This window comes from Nasonia vitripennis, chromosome 5 (genome assembly GCF_009193385.2).
Source record: "Nasonia vitripennis strain AsymCx chromosome 5, Nvit_psr_1.1, whole genome shotgun sequence".
Classification (NCBI taxonomy): Eukaryota; Metazoa; Arthropoda; class Insecta; order Hymenoptera; family Pteromalidae; genus Nasonia; species Nasonia vitripennis.
In genome coordinates this window covers 27,358,486-27,378,255 of record NC_045761.1, presented here as the reverse complement: position 1 = coordinate 27,378,255, position 19,770 = coordinate 27,358,486, and the positions used below count along the sequence as shown (strand labels likewise).

At 46.6% G+C, this 19,770-nt stretch overlaps 1 protein-coding gene across 22 annotated transcripts in view; it reads right to left on the bottom strand.

Moving 5' to 3' along the window:
* Positions 1–19,770, bottom strand: part of LOC100117527 (voltage-dependent L-type calcium channel subunit beta-2) — a 40,785-nt gene continuing 21,015 nt past the window's right edge. For 3 of the 22 annotated variants that reach the window (XM_031931376.2, XM_031931383.2, XM_031931377.2), the window contains 10 exons: positions 12,728–12,844; positions 12,396–12,515; positions 12,101–12,314; positions 10,549–10,646; positions 9,906–9,911; positions 9,609–9,745; positions 9,380–9,545; positions 8,935–9,304; positions 8,715–8,753; positions 1–6,292 (listed from right to left, as the gene is read on the bottom strand). In XM_031931376.2, coding sequence (XP_031787236.1) covers positions 6,114–6,292; positions 8,715–8,753; positions 8,935–9,304; positions 9,380–9,545; positions 9,609–9,745; positions 9,906–9,911; positions 10,549–10,646; positions 12,101–12,314; positions 12,396–12,515; positions 12,728–12,844 — 1,446 coding nt within the window. In that variant the 3' untranslated portion in view covers positions 1–6,113. Of the gene's footprint in view, positions 7,566–8,714; positions 8,754–8,934; positions 9,305–9,379; positions 9,546–9,608; positions 9,746–9,905; positions 9,912–10,548; positions 10,647–12,100; positions 12,315–12,395; positions 12,516–12,727; positions 12,845–12,935; positions 13,068–14,158; positions 14,764–15,708; positions 15,988–19,770 lie in introns of those variants that run through there. The other 19 variants (XM_031931378.2, XM_031931386.2, XM_031931380.2 and 16 more) reach the window with 17 other exon arrangements.

Below are 19,770 nucleotides of genomic sequence, written 5' to 3'. Positions count from 1 at the left end.
TGTGATGATAAAAATTTTATTTACAAATGCGACAAGTGTAGGAATTCGGTCTCGACCTTGTTCGCAGAGTGAGGGGCCGACGTCGATGTTACATGTCACCGCCTAGCGGATTCGTGTTTTATGCTTTTTTTTTTTTTTTATATATGTATACACCTCATCGAAAGGATTTACGATTCGCACTGTTATTCGCCTCAAATCTACTCTTTTTCTTCGATCTCGGCCCTCACCGCCTCACTGCCGAAATAAGTAGCGAGCTCGCGTTACAGGAGAAAAAATCACTGAGATTCGTAACAATAATAATCTTTACATTAAGTATGATTAGATTCCTCCTCTAGCTAGGTGCTTGTTTTTCGTTTTAAGGTCTATATAATGCGGAGTATACAGTAATAGAAATATCTTTGTTTTTTTTTCTCTCTTTAATTATACTCGCGGTATCGCATACTTGCACCTCTGTGTGGTTGTTTTATTTTCTCTGTTTGCTCTCGATCGTTCGTACGTATATTTTGTTATATAACGGCATGTAAGTTTAGTAATCAATGCGCGAGGGAGAGGAAACCTACCGTTGAAAAAGGACAGCACACTCGAGTCGCGGAAGTTCGCCGAGGGGGATGTGTAAATAATTATATATCTCGCTCTCTCGGAGTTACGGTTATTCAAAAGGATAACAAAACAGCGTAGACCTATATAATCGTCTCAACATCGAAACAACCGAATACCGCCGCGTTATTATACTCTCTCTCTCTCTCTCTCGGATTAATCGCATTTAACAGACAGACACACCGACAGACAACAAGTTTTTCCGTGCCTCTCAATTTATTCTTATACCTATATCAACAGTTCTTCGCTTCAACACAGCCAACGTCGACGTTAATTTTCTTTTGTATTATACGTACATCTCGTGCTTCATGCAACTGCCAGTAGCAGTAATCTTGGCTAACGCAATAGAGCGCGACGTGACGAGAAATAATCGCACAAGCATATGGCCGATTACAGCTAATAAAAGCATCGCGCGCTAATTATGTAACAAGCGACGCGCATACAAGAAATATGTTGATCCAACGAACCAGCCGAAAAAATCAGGACAATTATAATTACGCAACCCTACAGCCTATAATGTAACGATATTCTTATATCTTTATATACGATGCGCGACTATCTCGCGTAAGTAAGTAAAATTCATAAGCATCATACACGCAACAATATCTATATTATGATTAATGCGTACCTCGCTTGGCGCTGAAATCATAAAACGGTTCTAGCCGATATCGCGTGCGACATTGAAAGTGAAAAATCGATATCCTGCACCATTACATGTAAGCGGCGCGAAAATCAGGTGATCTGGAGGCTCGAGACAGAAAAACGTGAAAATCGAGGAAATATCCCTGAGAATTTATCTGTGCTGCTGTGTGTGGAATTTTCGATGTTTCAGGAATCGGGGACACCGTGCGTTTCGCTCTCTGTCTTCGCGAGTGTGTTTTAAGATCGACACCCAGCAAAAATAGTTAATCGCTACGTCATTTTTGGTAAAGTTACATCCATAGAAATCGAATTTTTTCACTCTCGCGTGCTTTCGAGGAGTTTAAAAAAGCTGTTAGAAGTTAAGCTTGAGCCGCGTTGAGCTATTAGTGTATCCTTGCCGTCTCGGACGGTACTTGTTGCGTTTTTCAGCCTCGCAGTATACGAGCATGTACGCAATAAGTCGGGGATAATAAGGGGTCGACTGCGATACACTCGTCATGCATCAAGTACAAGCCGTCTGCTTGGTGGTTGACCTCCTCTTATCACTCACCGAAAGTATTTACTGTTCCGGCAAACCGACGCATACCCATCGGTCGCGCAGACCAGCAAAAAGTTCTCGAAGCGATTGCCAAGTAAATTTCATGAAGTGCAACTGCAGTTACAAGCGAGCAGCCGATACGATTACAATTCAGTGTCGCCACTCGCCCCTCGGCCGCGAGTTTCTCTAATTTACGCGTTCGTATGCGAGTACTGAAGTCACCGAACAATATCTAATTCGTTACGCCCCTTGACCGCGCGTGTCTTACACTCATTCGCTCGTGTACAATGTGTGTCGTGTGTGCCGAAGTTTACTAAATCGTAGGTTCTTCTACAAACGAACGATTCTCTACTTCTTTATCGTTTACATGTGCTATCATATTATATGTGCTATCAATCAAAGCGCCGCTATAGTGTCCTGCGCGATAGACAATCGCTCTCGCTGTGAACAGTTCTCATCGGACCAGCGTGCGCGTTACAATAGATTGCTACCTCTGCAAATTCAATTATTAGTGCTTATTTCACTCCCTTACCCGCATCCGGTTACAAATTCGCAATTCTGTTCCCTAGTAAACTTTCAATGTTTTATCTTCTCGATTTAAGGTGAGTGAACAATGATTTTACTTTTATCGATTACGTAGACATCGAAGATCGTTAGAGCAAAAGGGACAGCAGTACCAGCAAAGCCAACACACGCGCATTCGTTAAATTCGGACTAAATCTCGCTATTGTTGCTAAGTTTCGTAATACAAATGTGTAGTGACGAAAATTTGCGCTGCACATAACTCTGTCTCGAATTATACAAGTATAGAAACGACAAAAGGCAGGTATCTCCGATTTGCAATTCTTTACCTTGTCTACTGATTTTTATACGTCTCGCTAAACTCTGTCTGGCTTTTCTAAACTACCTGTTAATTGTTTATATAGTCTCCTTTCAATGCAAGATTAACGATTCGTTCGTGATTCACAAAAAGTTTAAAGGCTCTCCCGTCTCGTGCTTGAGAACGTCGTTCCAAAAGTATTTGCTCAGTTGTATCTGCTGTGACCTTATAAGAATCCAAAAACGTTTTGTAAACGCTCACAGAATCTGAGAGAATCATATTTATTTTTGTTTATTCGAGCGCGAAAAAGTTTTAAAGACGCGGCGATACGAGCGCCTCTTAAGATTCTTACAAAATGTTACAAAAAACATCTTAGCGCATTAAATTTTTCGAGTCGGTGTACCAGCATCATTCGTTTAATTAATTTCTTTTAGTTTCTATTGAGTAAACATATTCTTTTTCACTTACGCTCGCTCATTCTCAACGAGGAGAAAATGATTCAACCAAATCTCATCTTTTAGGAAGAAATCTTTAATAAAGATGTACATCAAGATTTTTGTATGCTGCATTTCAATCAGCATCGGTTCCGTTTTAATATTGAAAACGTAAAACGTTAAAGAGGGAGAACAAACAATTCGTATGTAATATACATATAGATATATCATTCGAGAGCATTAGAAAAACGGTCAGAAACAAAAATTGCTAGGATAATACAAATTAATGAAAATAGCAAGGAGAGAGTAAAATCTTTAATAATTTTTTAAGGGCTCGGAAATATATACAATCATACAATACATGCACTGTTCGTTTAGCTGCAAAGACTCTGGAGTTTTCTCCGTTATGCGCGTAAAAATCCATGCGAATCCAGACAAGGATGTATAACAAAATAAACGGCGATGCACAATCGAGCGAAAAAACGTTGCAGTGTACGGAGTATAATGTAATGTCGCTCAAAATTCAGCAAAAACTGGAAAACTTCAGAGCCTCTTTTTTCATTATATACGCATGGAATTAATAAAGTATCTGAAGACATCATTAATATTAAAATTGTCAAAAGATCATCGAAGTTTCATACAAGAAGTGGTGCAAAAGGTTTTTTTCAATAAGTGACATAATCAACATTTTCGACTTTATACATCTATACACTTGTCTCTGTCCATTATACTTTAAGCACGATGTCAGCGCAATCGCCGCTTAAAACATGTGTCGTCGAGGCTCAGCCGAGAGACCCGGTAGACGATATCCAAGTATCTTGGATTACTAATTCTTGTCGGTGTGGAAAAATCACGAGGAACTAGCTAAGATTGCTGCTTATTCAAATCGTTAATATTGAGAGGTGCCCATATTGTACATTAGTCTTGAAAAATATAAATAAACTAACGCATCCTCGAGCTCTCGGTGCTGAGTCCCGATAACTGAAAGACGTACATAAACAATTTGCTGAACAATTCTTCGACGTTTAAGTCGCTTATATTCACACAGTTACTAGATTCTTGGACATCCTTAGCGTACAATACAGATTGTTTTCCTATACACTCTATGAAACCTTTTTTCGTTAAAGCAGTGTCAAGCCTGCGTATATGGAAAAAACCGTTTCGACAATTTCCAGTAGTTGTTTTATTTTTGTCTTCAAGATTTAATTTTATAATCGTACAATGATTAATTGTAATTATACAGGAAGGGCACGCCTCGGTTGCAGCGAGAGGACTCGTAATTAAATAATAGAGATTAAGGAATACACTTGTGAGAAATTGGACCACTGCACACATAGAGACAACGAAAAATAACTGCAAGGTCAAGTAGGGTTAAACGAAAAAAAAAAACGAACAACTTGAATCATTCCCGTCCAGCTCGCAACAACCAACGGCGTTTTATGTTTCCTCGATATCCTTAAAGTTTTTCTTACAGTATTTACAGTACCTCGCGCTATCGGATCGCAATATATCTAAGCGAATCTGTATCGTTTGACTTTACACTTTGTGATTTTTTCTTAATTCTTTTGTTTTATCTTATATTCAGGTATAATTTGTTACTGGGCCTTCTCACATTCGTACATATATGCGTATTTTCCCATACTATCATACTATATACACGAAAGTGAAAGTGAGACCTGCGTTTGACTTTTTTGTTTCGGTAGACTCTATATATTAAAATTTATAAACATAGCAGACTCGTGTATATTCTTTGGCGTATTTAATTTAATGTATTCATTTTTTTTCTCATTTTTCTGTCTTATCGTATATCTTCTTCGAAAAAATGATAGTTTGGAAAATGAAAAAATTCACTATTCGTAATACTTGTTGCTCTCGCAAACTCCTTGTCCCCGTCGATCAAGCATCGCGCACAACACTTCCCCTCTGCCTCTCCACACATAAGGTAATAATTATGACTACTCCCCGTGTCGTTCATTCTTAAATAATCTACGCGTACTTTATTATTTGTTGGACAAAAATCTCATCAAAAGTGATTAGAACGCATACGCGAAAAAGAGCTCCGCGGCTCGTTAGAAACTTGAAAGTTAGTTTAGAAGCTCGCAATTCTCCTCTCTTTTGCTTCCATCGTCATCATCGCAATGCAATGGCCTGGCTATAGTTTTATTAATTTTTTTTTTTATTTTTAATCGCATATCGATTCGAGGAATCCGTCCGATCCGACAAAAACCACAGCTTTGGCCGAGAATCATCACTTTGAAAGTAGTAGGTTGTCAGTGGAATCATACATACGTATATTTATATAATATATATTTGGGGCCCGCGAGGACACAGTTCGAAAAGTAAAGGCCCCAGGGCTCGTTTCGATTTTGAAGTGTTTCTCTTGGTTCACGCACTTTTTTGTATTTCTGCTTACATGATTAAGACATTGTGCTATGCTGTTTTCATTTTGTTTTGTATTTCACTTTTTGTCTAATAATAATAATAATAATAATAATAGTAATCATAATAATAATGCTATAAGAAAGTATACAAGTAACATAGTGATGATGTCTCGCGAATGATGGGTGTAGACAGTGCAGAGAGTAAAGCGCATGACCTATACGAGAATAATAATAGTTTGACTAATAATAGAATACCGTGTTACAAGATCGTTTGCGGCAAAAGTATAAGGTTCTTTAATTTCCGGTACAATATTTGTCGAAAGATATTGGCACTGACTCGAACGTTTGATCCGCTGCTTGAGTTCGAACTTGTCGCGATTGTGTGTGTTGTACGTACGTGAGAGAGAGATGAGAGCCGACAGTACACCGAACACAAGTTATAACATAGTACGAGTGTGGTATAATAAAAAGAGGTCGTCGCGCCCCTCTCGTCGAAACGACGCGATGACGATGATCCGATGATGAAAAAGAGCATACAGCATAGAAGAGCGAGTACGGTATATAATAATTATAGTGTAGTCAGATGAGGCAGATGAGGTGTGTGTAGATATATGAAGGTGGTGATGGGTGGCCCTGTGCTAGAGGGCGGTGGTGCGCAGATGGGGACAGCGCAGTAGCGACAGGCCCCGGGGCCCCAGCTCCTAAATAGCGTTGAGCGCTCGCGAGTCCTGCTGTCTGCGGCGCGCGCTCCCGTAGTCTCCGGGTCCGCCTCCGCCCGCGTACGACTCTTCCTCCTCGCGCTCGTAGTGCTCGCCGCCTCGGTCGGTCCTCTCCAGTCGCGAGCGCCTCGATCCGTGACCGCCGTACGTGCTGCCGCCACCTGTTTCGGAAACAATCCTCGTATTATTATTCCTCCTCCTCTCCATCGGCCACCTCGTCAAACTGTTTCGTGCAACTGGTTCCGACATCGGACGGGTTTCGATGTATGCGGGTTTACTTTACACGTGCACAAGTCGAACAGTTTTACGTGGAGGGTTCTGGTGGTGGTTCAACGCGTGTGTCAAGCTGTGTCTCTCGATTCTGTTTTCCTGACTTGACGCACCCGCGCTTCTCTGCACGACACACGACTGTAAAACCCCATGTTACGACTTACGGCGATTTGCAACGTCTGCGTCGATTGGTTGCAAACCAAGCGAAAGACCAAGAGAACATGCGAGACAGTATAGAGCAAGCTCTGTGCGTTAGATTCAACACCGAAGCGCTGGATGATCAATCGGGGGAAAGTATAGAAAATCACACCAAATTCTCGTCATGCAAAAACGGACAGCATCGATTGGCAAAGAAAACGGAAGCAAGCGGGTTAAGGGGAGAGAAAGAGTTTGTTAGTCGTAAAAGAAAAAAAGAAAAAGCCATTTTTGGATGGGCTGTGGAGACGACGAAAAAATTTTAAAAATCGTCGCAAAAAATCATCCTCTAACTATGTAACGTTTCGACTATCTCGTATGGTTAATTCTATTCTAAAAAAAAACACACACACCCTGTGTGTGTGTGTGTACGGGGAGATCAGGGTCGGGCTCAGCTGCGTATCACAAATCAACAACACTGATGGATAACAAACGTAGCTTCCAGAGAAACCAGAGAGACTGTTAGACTGTGTGTGCGGACAAGGGGTGCAAGTCAACTCAAATCAGCGACTTTTACGCTCATCAAGGCGTCATTTCGTCGCGAAAAAAAACTGCTGCGCGGGACAGAGATTTCGTAAGAACAGTTATTAATATCGGCTGTGTCGAGGATCAACCTCCGGAATCCCATGCAGAAAAAACTCGCAAGTTTGAAACCTTCAGTTCTCATCCTGATGTGCGTGTATTATATGTGTGTGCGTGTGTTTGATCGTACTTACAACGCGTCGAGTTGCGAACGGGGCATATTAATGAATCTCCTAAATTAAAATCATTGCTTTGCTTCCGCTTTCTCTTTCTGTTTCGTCTCGGCTCGGATCGAGCGAATCAAGGTGTGTCAATAGTGGAAAAAACAAAAGAAGAGTACAGCGGAAGAAAATCAAGTCAATTCGACTCCTTAAGCGTTGGGTTCGTGACTTAGGTTGAGCCTGCCCTCTTTTCGGATGATCCCCGTGGCAGCCAGTGGTCCCGAGGCTTTTGTTCACGAAACAAAATAAATCAATGATAATTCAAATGTTTGCTCACAATCGGCCTTTATAATGCAGCTGCGATATGACAATTGATTTGATGTTGATTATGCGATCGATGAAGGACGACACAAGCTTTTTCGATTCGCTCACCCCAACTCTTCCTCTGCGGCCCGTTGTTTTTTTACGACAAGCGTATCTCTTCCTACTCTTTTTTTTCTTTTCACTCGCATCGCGTTAATGTAGCTCTAACAGTAGTCTACGTACACACACGATTCTAATAGTAAATTAAAACAATGCTCGCATGTAGATGGATGGATATAGCGCAACGTAAAAAAAAGTTTCTCTCACGAAATGACGGAAGGGGCAAAGGGGACACGGTAATGGCAGCGCCTCGTGCACGCGAGGAAGCTCAAAGTGATGATAAAAAAAGAACTGGTGCGTGTGCGAACGCGGAATGCAACGATATATACACAAGTACACATGTGGACAGAAATAACGTTAGTGCGGCTGAAAATGAGCGAAAGAGTGCACAAAAAAAAATCGAAAAATGCATGACAATGTCGAGACTAACGGGACACGAGCGGTAGTGTAAGCACACCTCGCTCTCACTGCGGTGAGTACAAGTGAGTCGATCCGTACATGGTCGCTGGAAAGAAACACAATGTGAGCTGATGATGAGTATTTAAAATGAATGATCGAGGCCCATTTTACGTGTTACGGTTTGATGGGTGCCGCACTCGATCGCATTCGAAGAGAACTGGAAGCAGTCAGATGCGCGTGTACGGCAGCAATCGAGATGAAGGTAACGCTACGTCTAGGTCATGCAACATTTACGTGCAGTGCATATCTACCAATGAATCTCGCTAATCGTACGGGTTGTTCAGTGTCAAGCGCACGCGTCAGGTTCGAATCGATAAAAGCAGTGCTAATATGGGTGACGCGCGTGCGAACCCCAACGACCCGTACGAGGCGCGAGTATAAATTAATACAGCGATGCGTTTGCGGATAGACACAGAGAGAGAGAGATAGAAAAGATACAGAGTACAGTAGGTCTGAAGAGCGCGACAGAGAGGCTGTATTACAATCGTATTACAAGAGAGATATAGCGAGATCAATCGCGTGGTGCGAGGAAAGGTTGGGTTTCGTCATTTACCTCTTGGCTCGTGGCCGTAGCGACTCTCGCGATAGCCAGCTGAATGGGGCAAGAGAAAATTAGAACGAGTGAGGCTGAGTAGATATCAACTGTATATCGTTAGTCAATGAGAGGATCGGAGGTCGAGCTTGATTAGCACTACCGTTGTTAACTGATATCTCTAGGTATATAATGACTGCGTGGGGGGTGGGATGAGAGTTGTCGGCCGCGGCAGCCATACCTGAGGGGACTCGAGGTCCCAGGCCGTCGGCCGGCGCGTCCGGCGCGGGCATGACCCTGGGCACGGCCGAGATGACGGGCGGATGGGTGGCCCGCCAGTAAGCCTCGAGGTACTCGTTCACGTGCTCGCAGGCCTCGTCCAGCTGGTTCTCGTCGAGGATCACGTCGAACATGTCCGGCGGGCACTGCGACAGCTTCTCTGCGGCGACCATCTGCACGTTCAGGTGGCGGGCCTGGGACTTGCCGCGCGACTTTATCAGTCTGTGCAGGACCTTCGGCGAGGAGATCTTCAGGTACACGATTATCGGCGCCAGGCTCGTCTTCGCCAGCTGCGACGGGTGGTTTATCGTGTCGCAGTCCAGCACGACCAGCTGTTTGGGAAGACGAAGTTTGCGTTATACAGTCTGCAGTCTGAATTGCGACGCATCGTCGGGTTTATATTATACCTGGAGCGTTCTGGCGAGCTCGAAAATCCTCTCGATTTCAGCTTGCACTTCCGCCAAACAACTACTTCTACTCGTCGACCTCTCCATGATTGCTCTCTTGGTCGGATTGTTCAGCAAGGATCTCTTGGCCAAAGAAATGTCTGCCATTACCCTCGTTATGATGATTCTAGGGAGAGTAGAAGATTAGCCTTCGTTAATTGCTATGACAACGTCGAAAGACACCACTCACCTGCCCTCAAACCTATGTTTCAAAAAGTCAAAAAGCGCCTTCTGCATCATGTCGGTAACTTCGTAGCCTTTCAGAGATGGTCCCACTAACACGACTGGCCTCATTGAAGGGACCACGTCGTAAGGTGTAGCCGTTTCCTGCAAAGTTCGTAAGCTAGTCAGGGCTCGTCTCGTCGTCGGCTGGTCTCTCAACCGCAAACAACTCAATAGATACCATATTCTCAAAGAAAATATATACATAATTTACGTTATTTATATATATCCAAGTATAACCTCATCTGATTATAGTCTCACTTACGTAGGACTTGAGAGAGTGAGCGACCGAGTCGTGAGCACGGAATGCAAAAAGATCGAAAACATTGAAAAGAGTTAATGGCCTCGTCAGATTAGTCTCGCCATGCTAACCAAACGCGCTGCCGCGAAACGAGAGTCCCTCGGAGTCTTCACTTCCGATTGGCTCTCGCCGCTGGCGCAGCGCGGTTTACCGGGAGCTCTAGTGCTACTGGCCTTCTACCAACGTTTCAATAATATACTTTTGAGAGAATACTCTACGTTTACGTATTTTGTGCTTCTTTTCTCACTTTCCAACTGTCATGATATTATATTCAAGTATACATCGTTCTCGCGCACAAAATACCCAACTTTACTTGATTGATTGATACTTGGCAAGTTGCGGAGGAGAAAACCTAGAAATTCGTTTGCTTGTACACACACACACACTTTCCATCGTGTCCTTATCGTTAAATAATACATCGAGACTATGCGAGAAACTCGTCTGCTGGATTTCTAGGATTTCTATCATAAGTAAATGTGGAGGACAAGTGAGAAATGATAAGCAAATTAGTAGGAAAGGAGAATGTACAGTTACTCGGGAACAAAGTATCGGAAAGGGGGACTAAGTTAAGGCGATAATCTAAGAGAAAAGTTCGTCGAGCGTTTACCGGCTTCTTGAAAAAGTTCTTCCGTTTCTCCTTGGCTGGAGGGGTCGTCAGCGTCGCTCTGCCCGGACGGATGTTACCCACGCTGTCGCTGTCGTCACCTGGCGAGAGACCAAAAATCGGCCGTAGTAACAGCTCTTTGCATTACTCACACGTAAAACATCTTTATTCTCTTTTTTTTTCAGCAAGCTACAAGCTATACACACACACACACACACACACGGGCTACGTTTACTCAAGCCAGGCAAGCAATTTTTTTTTTTTTCATTTTTCATCCCCGACGACTCCCGAAGCGCCGAGCCTCCTCGGCGCTTCGGGAATCTCGTGCGTGTGCGGGCTACAACGAAAGCTAAAGCTACATGATGTACCTACTTGCACTGTGCTATACTAGATGTGTACGGAGAAAAGACTAACTGTGTGTTTGAAAAAAAGAATCTTCGATATATCGGATTTTTTTTTCTGGATGCACGATGAAAGTGACATTTTCATGATATCAGACTGAGTAAAGGAAAGTAGATAAGATATGCGTGATTCGTAACGTTTACAATTATTTCCAAGATTAATTGTACTTGCGTCTCATGAAAATGCAGTATTCCCTCATATCGCGATCTTTTACCGGAGTACACAGATACATGTAGCATTCATCGTATTACTGGTCGTAAGAGTTAATTAAACATTTAACACACAAACAAACACCAATGTACAGCTACTTCCGGGGGTAGGAAGAAAGAGTCATTCTGTTTACGTGAACAAGATCGCACTTCTTTACTGCAGAGCATAAAACATTAATAATAGAGAAAAAAACATAGCGACGAGAATTATTATACGTATAACTTGACTTCCTGCTCGTTCAATATTTGTAAACATTACGTCTGTCGTGAAAAAATCGATAAATGACAGATGCAGATGCGTGAGTGATTGATAGTAACCACGGCACAAATCGTCGAGACGATTAATCGAGCTCTACATGATAAATAATTTCTGGTATATATATATAGAGAGCGACTGCACGCCGTCGATCGCTAACTACCGATCGACAGTGAGAGATAGAGAAAAATAGTTAAATCACTACCTCGAGGGTCTTCGAGGGTATGCGAGTCGGTTATTTTTGCGAGTTATCTCTGCGAGAGAGAAGACAGAGCAAGTAGACGTAAGTATACATAATACATGTAAATCATATATATATATAATACACATATAGAGTGCAAAGTATGTTAATCAATTAGTACAATATATAGTATACAGCAGTAGTATTAATATAACAATGACAAGAGAACGACGGGAGGGCGAGAGGCATCGCGCAGCATCGATCGCGGCTCTCTCTCTCTCTCTCCCCCTCGGACTCGAGCGCGGTCAGTCAGTCGGATCGTAACGTGTCTCTAGTAGTTAATAAATCAAATCAGTCGAGTAGTATAGTAGTAGTAGTAATAATAATAATAATAGTAATAATAATAAGTAGCACAAGTAGCACAATATATATGGAATAGTACGACATAAGAGTGTCTCGTCTGAGAGTCTATAGATTTGTATACGCGTGTGTGCTTTAAAGGGCTACCTGGTGTGGGCGGTGTGGAACCTCGTGAGGGCATACCGCTCTCACCAAGGTTCCCCGAAGACCCTCCGCGCGCGCTCGTATAGAGGCCCTTGGTACCGCGTGCAGCGCTCGCCTGGACCCGCAGGGCCTCCAGCTTCACCGGCGACGGTATGAAGCCGACCTCGCATCCCTCCTTCACGAGCCTGCCGATCCACCAGTTGTTGTCGTACTTTTCCTGCCGATTTTTTTTACTCTCGTTAGCTCGCTCATCTCATCTCTCTCTCTCTCTCTCTCTCTGCAGTAATAGCCGAATTACCTTGATGTGGAGAAAATCCCGGACCTCGAAACTGACGGCGGAGCCGTGGACCGGCGAGTCGTCGTCGATGGAGCCGTCATAGCTGACGTTCGTTCTTACCGCAAACGCCACCGGTTTCGTCTGCGAAGCAATAAAGGACAAACAATTTTTTCCCTCCTATATATAAAGTAGGCCAGAACATTCTCGCTTTATTGAGCCTACGCATCGTCCCTTATACTGTCACGGGACGCCGCGTCTTTTCATTTTTCACATTTCCCGCGCGCCTCTCGACACAATAAAGCCCGATATGACACGCTTTACATTTCCAACGGACTTAATGAAAGCAAACTCACCCTGGCTTTGTCGAGCTGATTGAGGGCCTGCGTCTCCTTCTCGCGGCGCAAGGTCTCCTTCTCTTCGTCCAGCGAGAGATCCGAGCTGGGCTGCGAGTAGTTTGAATCCGCCGAGCCCTGAAACACACGCACACGCACAGGAGGTGCCAATGCGATTACGTTGTACGCGCATGAAAAATCGAGAGATCAGCCCCCCCTCCCCCCTTACGAGAGCTCGCTGGAGCTCAGCGCCCATTGCCCCGGCAGCAGCACGTGTCCCGCGGACTCGAGCTCCGAGTAAGCCGGACAAATGGACGGTCCATTTTTCCGGCTCCGTGGACTTTCTCCGTCGGCGCGCGACTGCCCGACTGCCTACGAGGCATGAATTTTCAATCGCTCGGCTCTCTTTCTCGAATCGATCCAGAGAGCCTATGTTCTATCGAGCGACTCTCTTATTTATTAGAGAGAGAGAGAGAGAGAGAGCGCCGAGCCGAGAATAGCCGTCTTTTTTTCGCGTTTGCCGGACTGATTATATCAGGTGACACGGTCAATCCGACGACGAATCGATATGGGAGAGAGACTCGCGTGTGTGACGCGTTAGCGTAATTACGAGGATAGTGCAATCGATATGCTCCGCGGGGCTTACGTAATTCTTTACTAATTCTAATTCGCGACGTTCATTCCTGGACTTGTTGCGAGAGAGTTTACACGCAGGCCGGAGATATTGCCGAGAAAAGTGCGGCGAAGGAGATTCGGTTTCGGGGAAAGCCGCGCGGCACGGAGGGCTGTTGTCATAGCAACGTCCCAGCCTCTCTCTCTCTCTCTCTCTTTCTCTATTCCTCTCCGGTGTGTGCTTCGCACGTCGGTGCCGCGTATACGCAGTATACAAGTATAAGGAACGGGGGGAGGCTCGGCGACGTTGTTGATTTGCAAATCGAGAGCGACTGTAAACTTTCCCAACTAAACTAACCACACGTGCGCAAGGTCGCGGAGCTTGCGGCTATTTTTTATAACTCATTGTATAAATATAAGCGAGCGAGAGAAACTAGGAAAGTTCCGCGGATGAAGGTCGAGGAGAGTTAAGAATACAACTCAAAGGGCGCGCGCGCGCGAGCGTTAAAACAGCTCATCGGCGTCGCTCATGTTTTGCCGCTATGCTTTTCACATACACTCGAAGGGATCAATTATTCAGAGTCTGCAAGACAGGCGCTGCGCTGCGCGCGAGGCTTCTAATGAAAATTGAAAGTATACAAAGGGGGAGAGGCGCGTGTGCGCGCATTCAAGGTCGACTGGGAGTCGAGGAATTTTTTCAATATCGACGCTGTGTCTGTGTGTAAGGAGCGGAGAGCAAGTGGAAAGAGCCAATCTGCGGTCGGACGCGGCGGACTTTTTCCTCTCGGAAATCGAGCTATACGCAGCATCTCTCTCTCTCTCTCTCTCTCTCTCTCGCACCTGGGTGAATAGCTTGTTGTAGCCGGAATTGTGCTGATTGTATCCGATCATCGCCGTCCCTTGGATATGCGGTAGGCACGCGCGTCCTCTCGTTAATTCAGACGCCCCACAGCATATCGGCAGCACCGCATTGCGTCTTTTTCAGCATTTGCACGCGGCGCGATTTCAGCCGCTGCGCTTGAACCGTCGAGGATGTACGTCGTGGACAACTATGGATACGACAACAGACGGACACTGCACTTCTGCGCGACTAGGGCTTTTTGCGCTTGCGTTTGCAGAAAGCCATGCCTAGCAGGAGGAGAAGCTCCTGGAGATCGCCGCGAGTCAATGGGCCGACCATAAACCACTCCGCGGAAGTAGGTCAGCGGCACCGTCTTTGTTAGCTGCACACAAACACGGAGGCGCGCCGGCAGAGGCCGTACGTCGCGATCGGGACTGTAGGTAAACACGAGGGGGCAAACTCAGCCGACGGCGAGGCTCGCCAAGGATGTAAACAACTCCTCGGGCGGCCGGACCATCTCGCTGCGCGCAGAGTGAGAGGGGCCGACGTTCGCGTATATAGACTGCTCCGACGTGGCCGAGCTCCTCCGCGAGACTGCATAGGACAGGGCGCGTGCGTCGCTGCTGGCGGCCGATGACTCGCGCTTCTTCGACGGCCCGCCGCCAGAGGTGGCGCCGAGCGGGACGACGACACCCCGTCGGTGTGTTGCTTCCTTGTATTCCTTCCCCGCTGTGTGTGTGTGTGTGTGCGCGCGCGCGCGCGGATATCGATCCGGGAAAGCCCCGACAAGCTAGGCCAGTGCACCCTGTGCCTTATATACACTCGCGGCTGCTCCCGCCACCGCCTTATCGCTGTATACGGCTCCCCGCGTCGTGAGCTTTCGTCGTGCGCTTGCTTCGCCAGCCCTCGCGCAGCCCTTTTCGCCGGATCTCCTCTCGTCCCGCTTTTATTATACACGCGATGTACACGTCTACGCACTCATTCATAACGAAGGCAGGCGCGCGCAAAAGGAGGGCCAGCCCTGAGATAAACATCGAGAGAGAGAGAGAGAGAGAGAGAGAAAAGACCGGCGTGTATACTATGCAGGTCGGCGAGTCCAAGTTGAATGGGTCTGGCTGGAGAGAGTGTGGGCGACGCTCCCTCGCATCGGAGGTGAACAACTCGGCTCGTATTTTATTTCGGGTGTATTCCTACACGCACGAGCTCGCGCAGCTGCTGGAGCTTCACAATCGCGGCTTCTTTCCCTCCCCCGCTTATTTATAGACGCGCCTCGTCGATATTGTCAATGAACTGACGCTCTCTGTTTTGCGGATTCGCCAATTTGCCGCGTCGCGCTATAGCCTAACCTTTTCCACTGGCTCTCCGAGCGCGCTGAACGTCGGCCAAAACTCGATTTCCAACTACAAATCGCCGCCGTAAACTTTGTCTCCGCGCTTTGCTTTCCGCCTCGCAGCTGCCCGCTGGTGCTATTTTTACGTGCAGTGGGCCATGCACAGCTTAGATAGCGCCTTGTTTTTCCTCGTCCCGCGTGATTCTGTACAACACGTACCCGCCTCCTGCCGAAGGGCTTGTACTGCTCGCGCCTCACGGGCCGTCGCACGTTGTGGGCCATCGTCTCGTGCTGCTACGATACTCGTCGTCAGGAGGCCGTGCAGATGGTCAGGCGCTGCTGCTTCCGCACCGGATCGCTGAGCTGCCGCATTTATTATCACACGCCTTACTCGCACCGTCAGCAGCACCACATGCTTCCCGCACCAGCAGCAACGCGCGAAGGTCAAAACCAGCAGCCGCTGCTGCGAGAGCTGCTCTGCTCGCACTAGCGACTAACTAACTAACTCGCGAGCGAGAGAGAGAGAGAGAGAGAGAGAGAGAGAGAGAGAGAGAGAGAGAGAGAGAAGACGTTTTGGAAGGCAGCAGCAGCAGCAGCAGTGGCAACGCGACCTCCTCGTCTATAAATAAAGTTCGGCCAATTCTCTCTGCCAAGTGCCGCCTGTGTCTGCGAGAGACCGTGTGCGCCGAGAGGTATGCACCTTCGGACGAGTTTGGCCGGAAACGTTAAACCGCGTGCTTACTGCGGGACGTGCAACATTGTATGCGCTCGCGAGGCTGTGCATTAGACGCTCGGCTGATTAATTTGGAGAGCTGGCTTTTTTCGTCGCCTCACAGGGAGAAGAGATCTCGAGAGACTGCTTCGGCTAATTTGAGCTGGCGTATTTTTATTTTTCGAGGAAATGAATTCGTCACTCGTTTACCCATCAGTATCGTCGGTTGTGAGGTGACTCGGATGAATGAACGCGGTGAATAATCGGTTATTGCATCAACCAGTGCTTCTTATCTCCGCGGCTAGCAAACCAGCTGTAGTCATAGCTCATCAAAACATTACCCTTACGCCGCGTCCTGTTTCAGCGGCGGTCGGTAAGCCCCCCGAAGTAGATTCCTGCTCTATCGCCCGACGCTATACGCGGAAAGAATTCGTTCAGCCTCGCCGCCAGGTGTCCCCGCGTGCGAAAGTACTGCGCTGGACATAATTCAATAAATCGCGTGCTCGCGCACCGAAAAAACGATCCTATATCGATCACAAGTTAATCGAGACACAAACATAATCAGAAAAAAAATTATCCGCAAGAAGAAGCGAGAGCGCGTAAAAATTGCCCAAAGCGATAAACGCGATATTTCAAGTCTACTCGAATTACATACACACCGTGCGAGGAAAAAAGTCAATGAGCCCGCGCGCGAGGAAGAGAAAATGGGGAAACACACAGATATAAATATACGCGACAAATTCGTAAACACACACTCCACTCACAATTTGTATAATCTTCGTCATGAGAAAGAAAGACAAAGTTTTTATTCGAGTTTATATGCGCGCGGTTGGGAAATGAGCCGAGATATATTTAACGGTTCTCTAAAATTAAAATTCTTTCCTCTATACCGCGCGCTTAATCGCCGGGCTGTATCTCCAAGTGAGGAAACGTCATAGCTTTTCCAATTAACGCGATATCTGTACCGTCGAGTGTCAGGTGCGGATAAAACAAAAAAAAAAATGAGAATAGAAAGAACAGCACATAACTCCCGAGAGTATAAACGGCGTATCGTGTTCTACGAGGAGCAACTCCGGGCGGGCAGATGCGCGCGGCCGAGTTGAAATCCGAAAAAAACGCTCGCGTGCGCCCTTTTTAATTATCGCCGCGGCTTCTCGGCGTTATTTTCAGCCGGCGCCGCTACACACGCACGAATCGGCTTATCCCCCCGCGTACGCTAATTCCGTCTATACTCCTCCTCGTTTTCCATTTTCTCGACCGTCTCGATTTCACGTCCTCCCCCTCGCGCTGCTTAGCGTCTTCTTCGTCGACGCGCACCTGTTTCGCTTGACGCGAGCTTGCAGCGAGAGCGAGTGAGAGAGAGATATGTGGGTCGCTTTGTCGTCGCGCGCGTATAACGCTCTGGCGCCCCGGCAAATATAGAAGATCTCATTCGAGACTCTAGCGGGAAAATTGCCGCGCGTGCATCCTCGGCTATAGGAATTTGGAAAAAAAAAAAATAAATAACAAGCGTTCGCACTCGCAACGGTATACACGCACGCAGAGTCAAGGACGCGCCGGCAGATGGTGGACACTTGAGTGTTGCAAACGGGTGCTGTTCCTCGAATGCGCCTCGCTGATCGAATATGGCCGGGCTGCGTACAGATGCGCGCATGCAGAAACGCGAGAGCTCACTCGCTCTCTCTCTCTCTCTCTAAGCATATCGTGTTTCGAGCGCTAATTGCGCGTACCTAGCTACGTGCGCCGACGGCGGCGGATCTTCTTGCGCTTTGCCGCGTGTAACCTTATTTTCGCCGACGAGCGAGCTTCGGGTTATTTGAGGACTTTTGGGAAAATGCGCCGCGTTCGAAATTCTTTCCTACACGCCTTTAGAGCAGAGAGTATACAGAAAAGTTGGCCTATACAAACTCGTTTAATAATTATACGGCGAGCTCGCAGCTGCCGCTAATCGAACGATGAATTGAGCAAGTCGCGCGCGCGCGCGCAAAAACTAATGGCTTTCCATGCTAGCAGGCACAGAGTATATTCTACGATGATATAATGATAATTTCAATGAAACCCGCCGCGGATTCCGGAAATCGGCGCGTATACGACGAAAAAGGGCAGCTCCGAGATCGAGTCGGCGGAGGCTGACGCAAGACCGAGCGCGAGAGCAATTGCGCCGGTAATATATAATGTAAACATAGCCGCCGCGCGCTGCACAATGCGCGCGAGAGCTATAGCGTTATTTGGCGCGAGTTGCTCCGCGCGTATAACAATCTCGATTTAGCTTTCCCGAGACGCGGAGGCGCTTGCGTACACGTACGCGTACACGTACATCGTTATTAGTTATTATATTTCGAGTCGGCGTAATCTGATGTAAGCGATCCTTTTTCGAAACCAGTTTCCTCGAGTTGATTGAAAAGTTGTGTACTATGCTCGCAGAGCCGAATTTTCCCGTCCCGGATATTGGATTGTTCGAGACACGTATAGGAAATTTAAAATTCCGAGCCGATGGAAATTACACTATACGCGTGCACGGATATCTCGTGAGTAATATGCTGCGCGCATTGCTATGTCTCTGTCTGTGTCTGTGTGTGTGTGTGTATACAGGTATGCGCGTCGTTGAGCAACAGCGCAAGAGAGCTAGCCCACTCGTATACATAATGGCACGCAGCTCTCGCGCGGTGCATATGAAGCGTAATTATAATCCTGGGCGTCGACGGCTCGCCTTATATACACTCCGTATAATGCACACGCACGAGCTTTCCAGTGTGTATAGTGCGTAGCTCATTTCCTCGGATATATATATACTTGCAGCGCTGCAGTCCTTATCCTCCGCGTAGGTGCCCCGTGTGTGTATATATATATATATATATAGTTGGGCTTTCTCTTTTTATAGCCCTGCGCGCGAACGAGAGAGACAGAATGGTAGAGAAGTGTACGAAAGAGACACACAAAAGCGCACGCGCCCCACACGTGGCTCTCTCTCTCTCTCTCTCGCGCGCTCGCGAGTTATTACAGAAAGAGCTGCTTGATTCACGCGAGAGAAGGAAAGTGAACGCGCGCTGGATTTTATATTCTAGATTTCGGACGCTCCCTGGCAGCTGTCCATCGGACACGGATTGTTCACCCTCTGGCTGTACATGCGGAGATGCTCGAAAAGCACCGGCAACTAGGCCGTGACTAATTTTCCTTTATATTTCGCTCTTCGTTGTACCACGTAGCGCCAAGGTGTATCGATAGAGCTTTGAAAAATTGCTCGCTCGCCTTTTTCTAGCCCATAAATTTCGCCCGCCCCTCTCTGTTTACATCGATTCGCTCGATTCGAAAATTCTGCAGCTTATATGCTATTACAACGTTGTGACAAACGAGCGGGCTCTTAAAAGCATCGAGCAATACCCATCCCGCGCTTAAGTATGCGAGAGTATAGGGAGGAGAAAAAAAAATTAGTCCACGCGCGAGAGAGACTTAAAAATAAAGTATCAACGCGTGCGTGTATCCCAATAAGCTTCGTAGAAAAATATCCGCCGACTCGAGCTATAGAGAGAATATAAGTGTATAAGGAGCGGCGGTCTGGGGAAATTTTA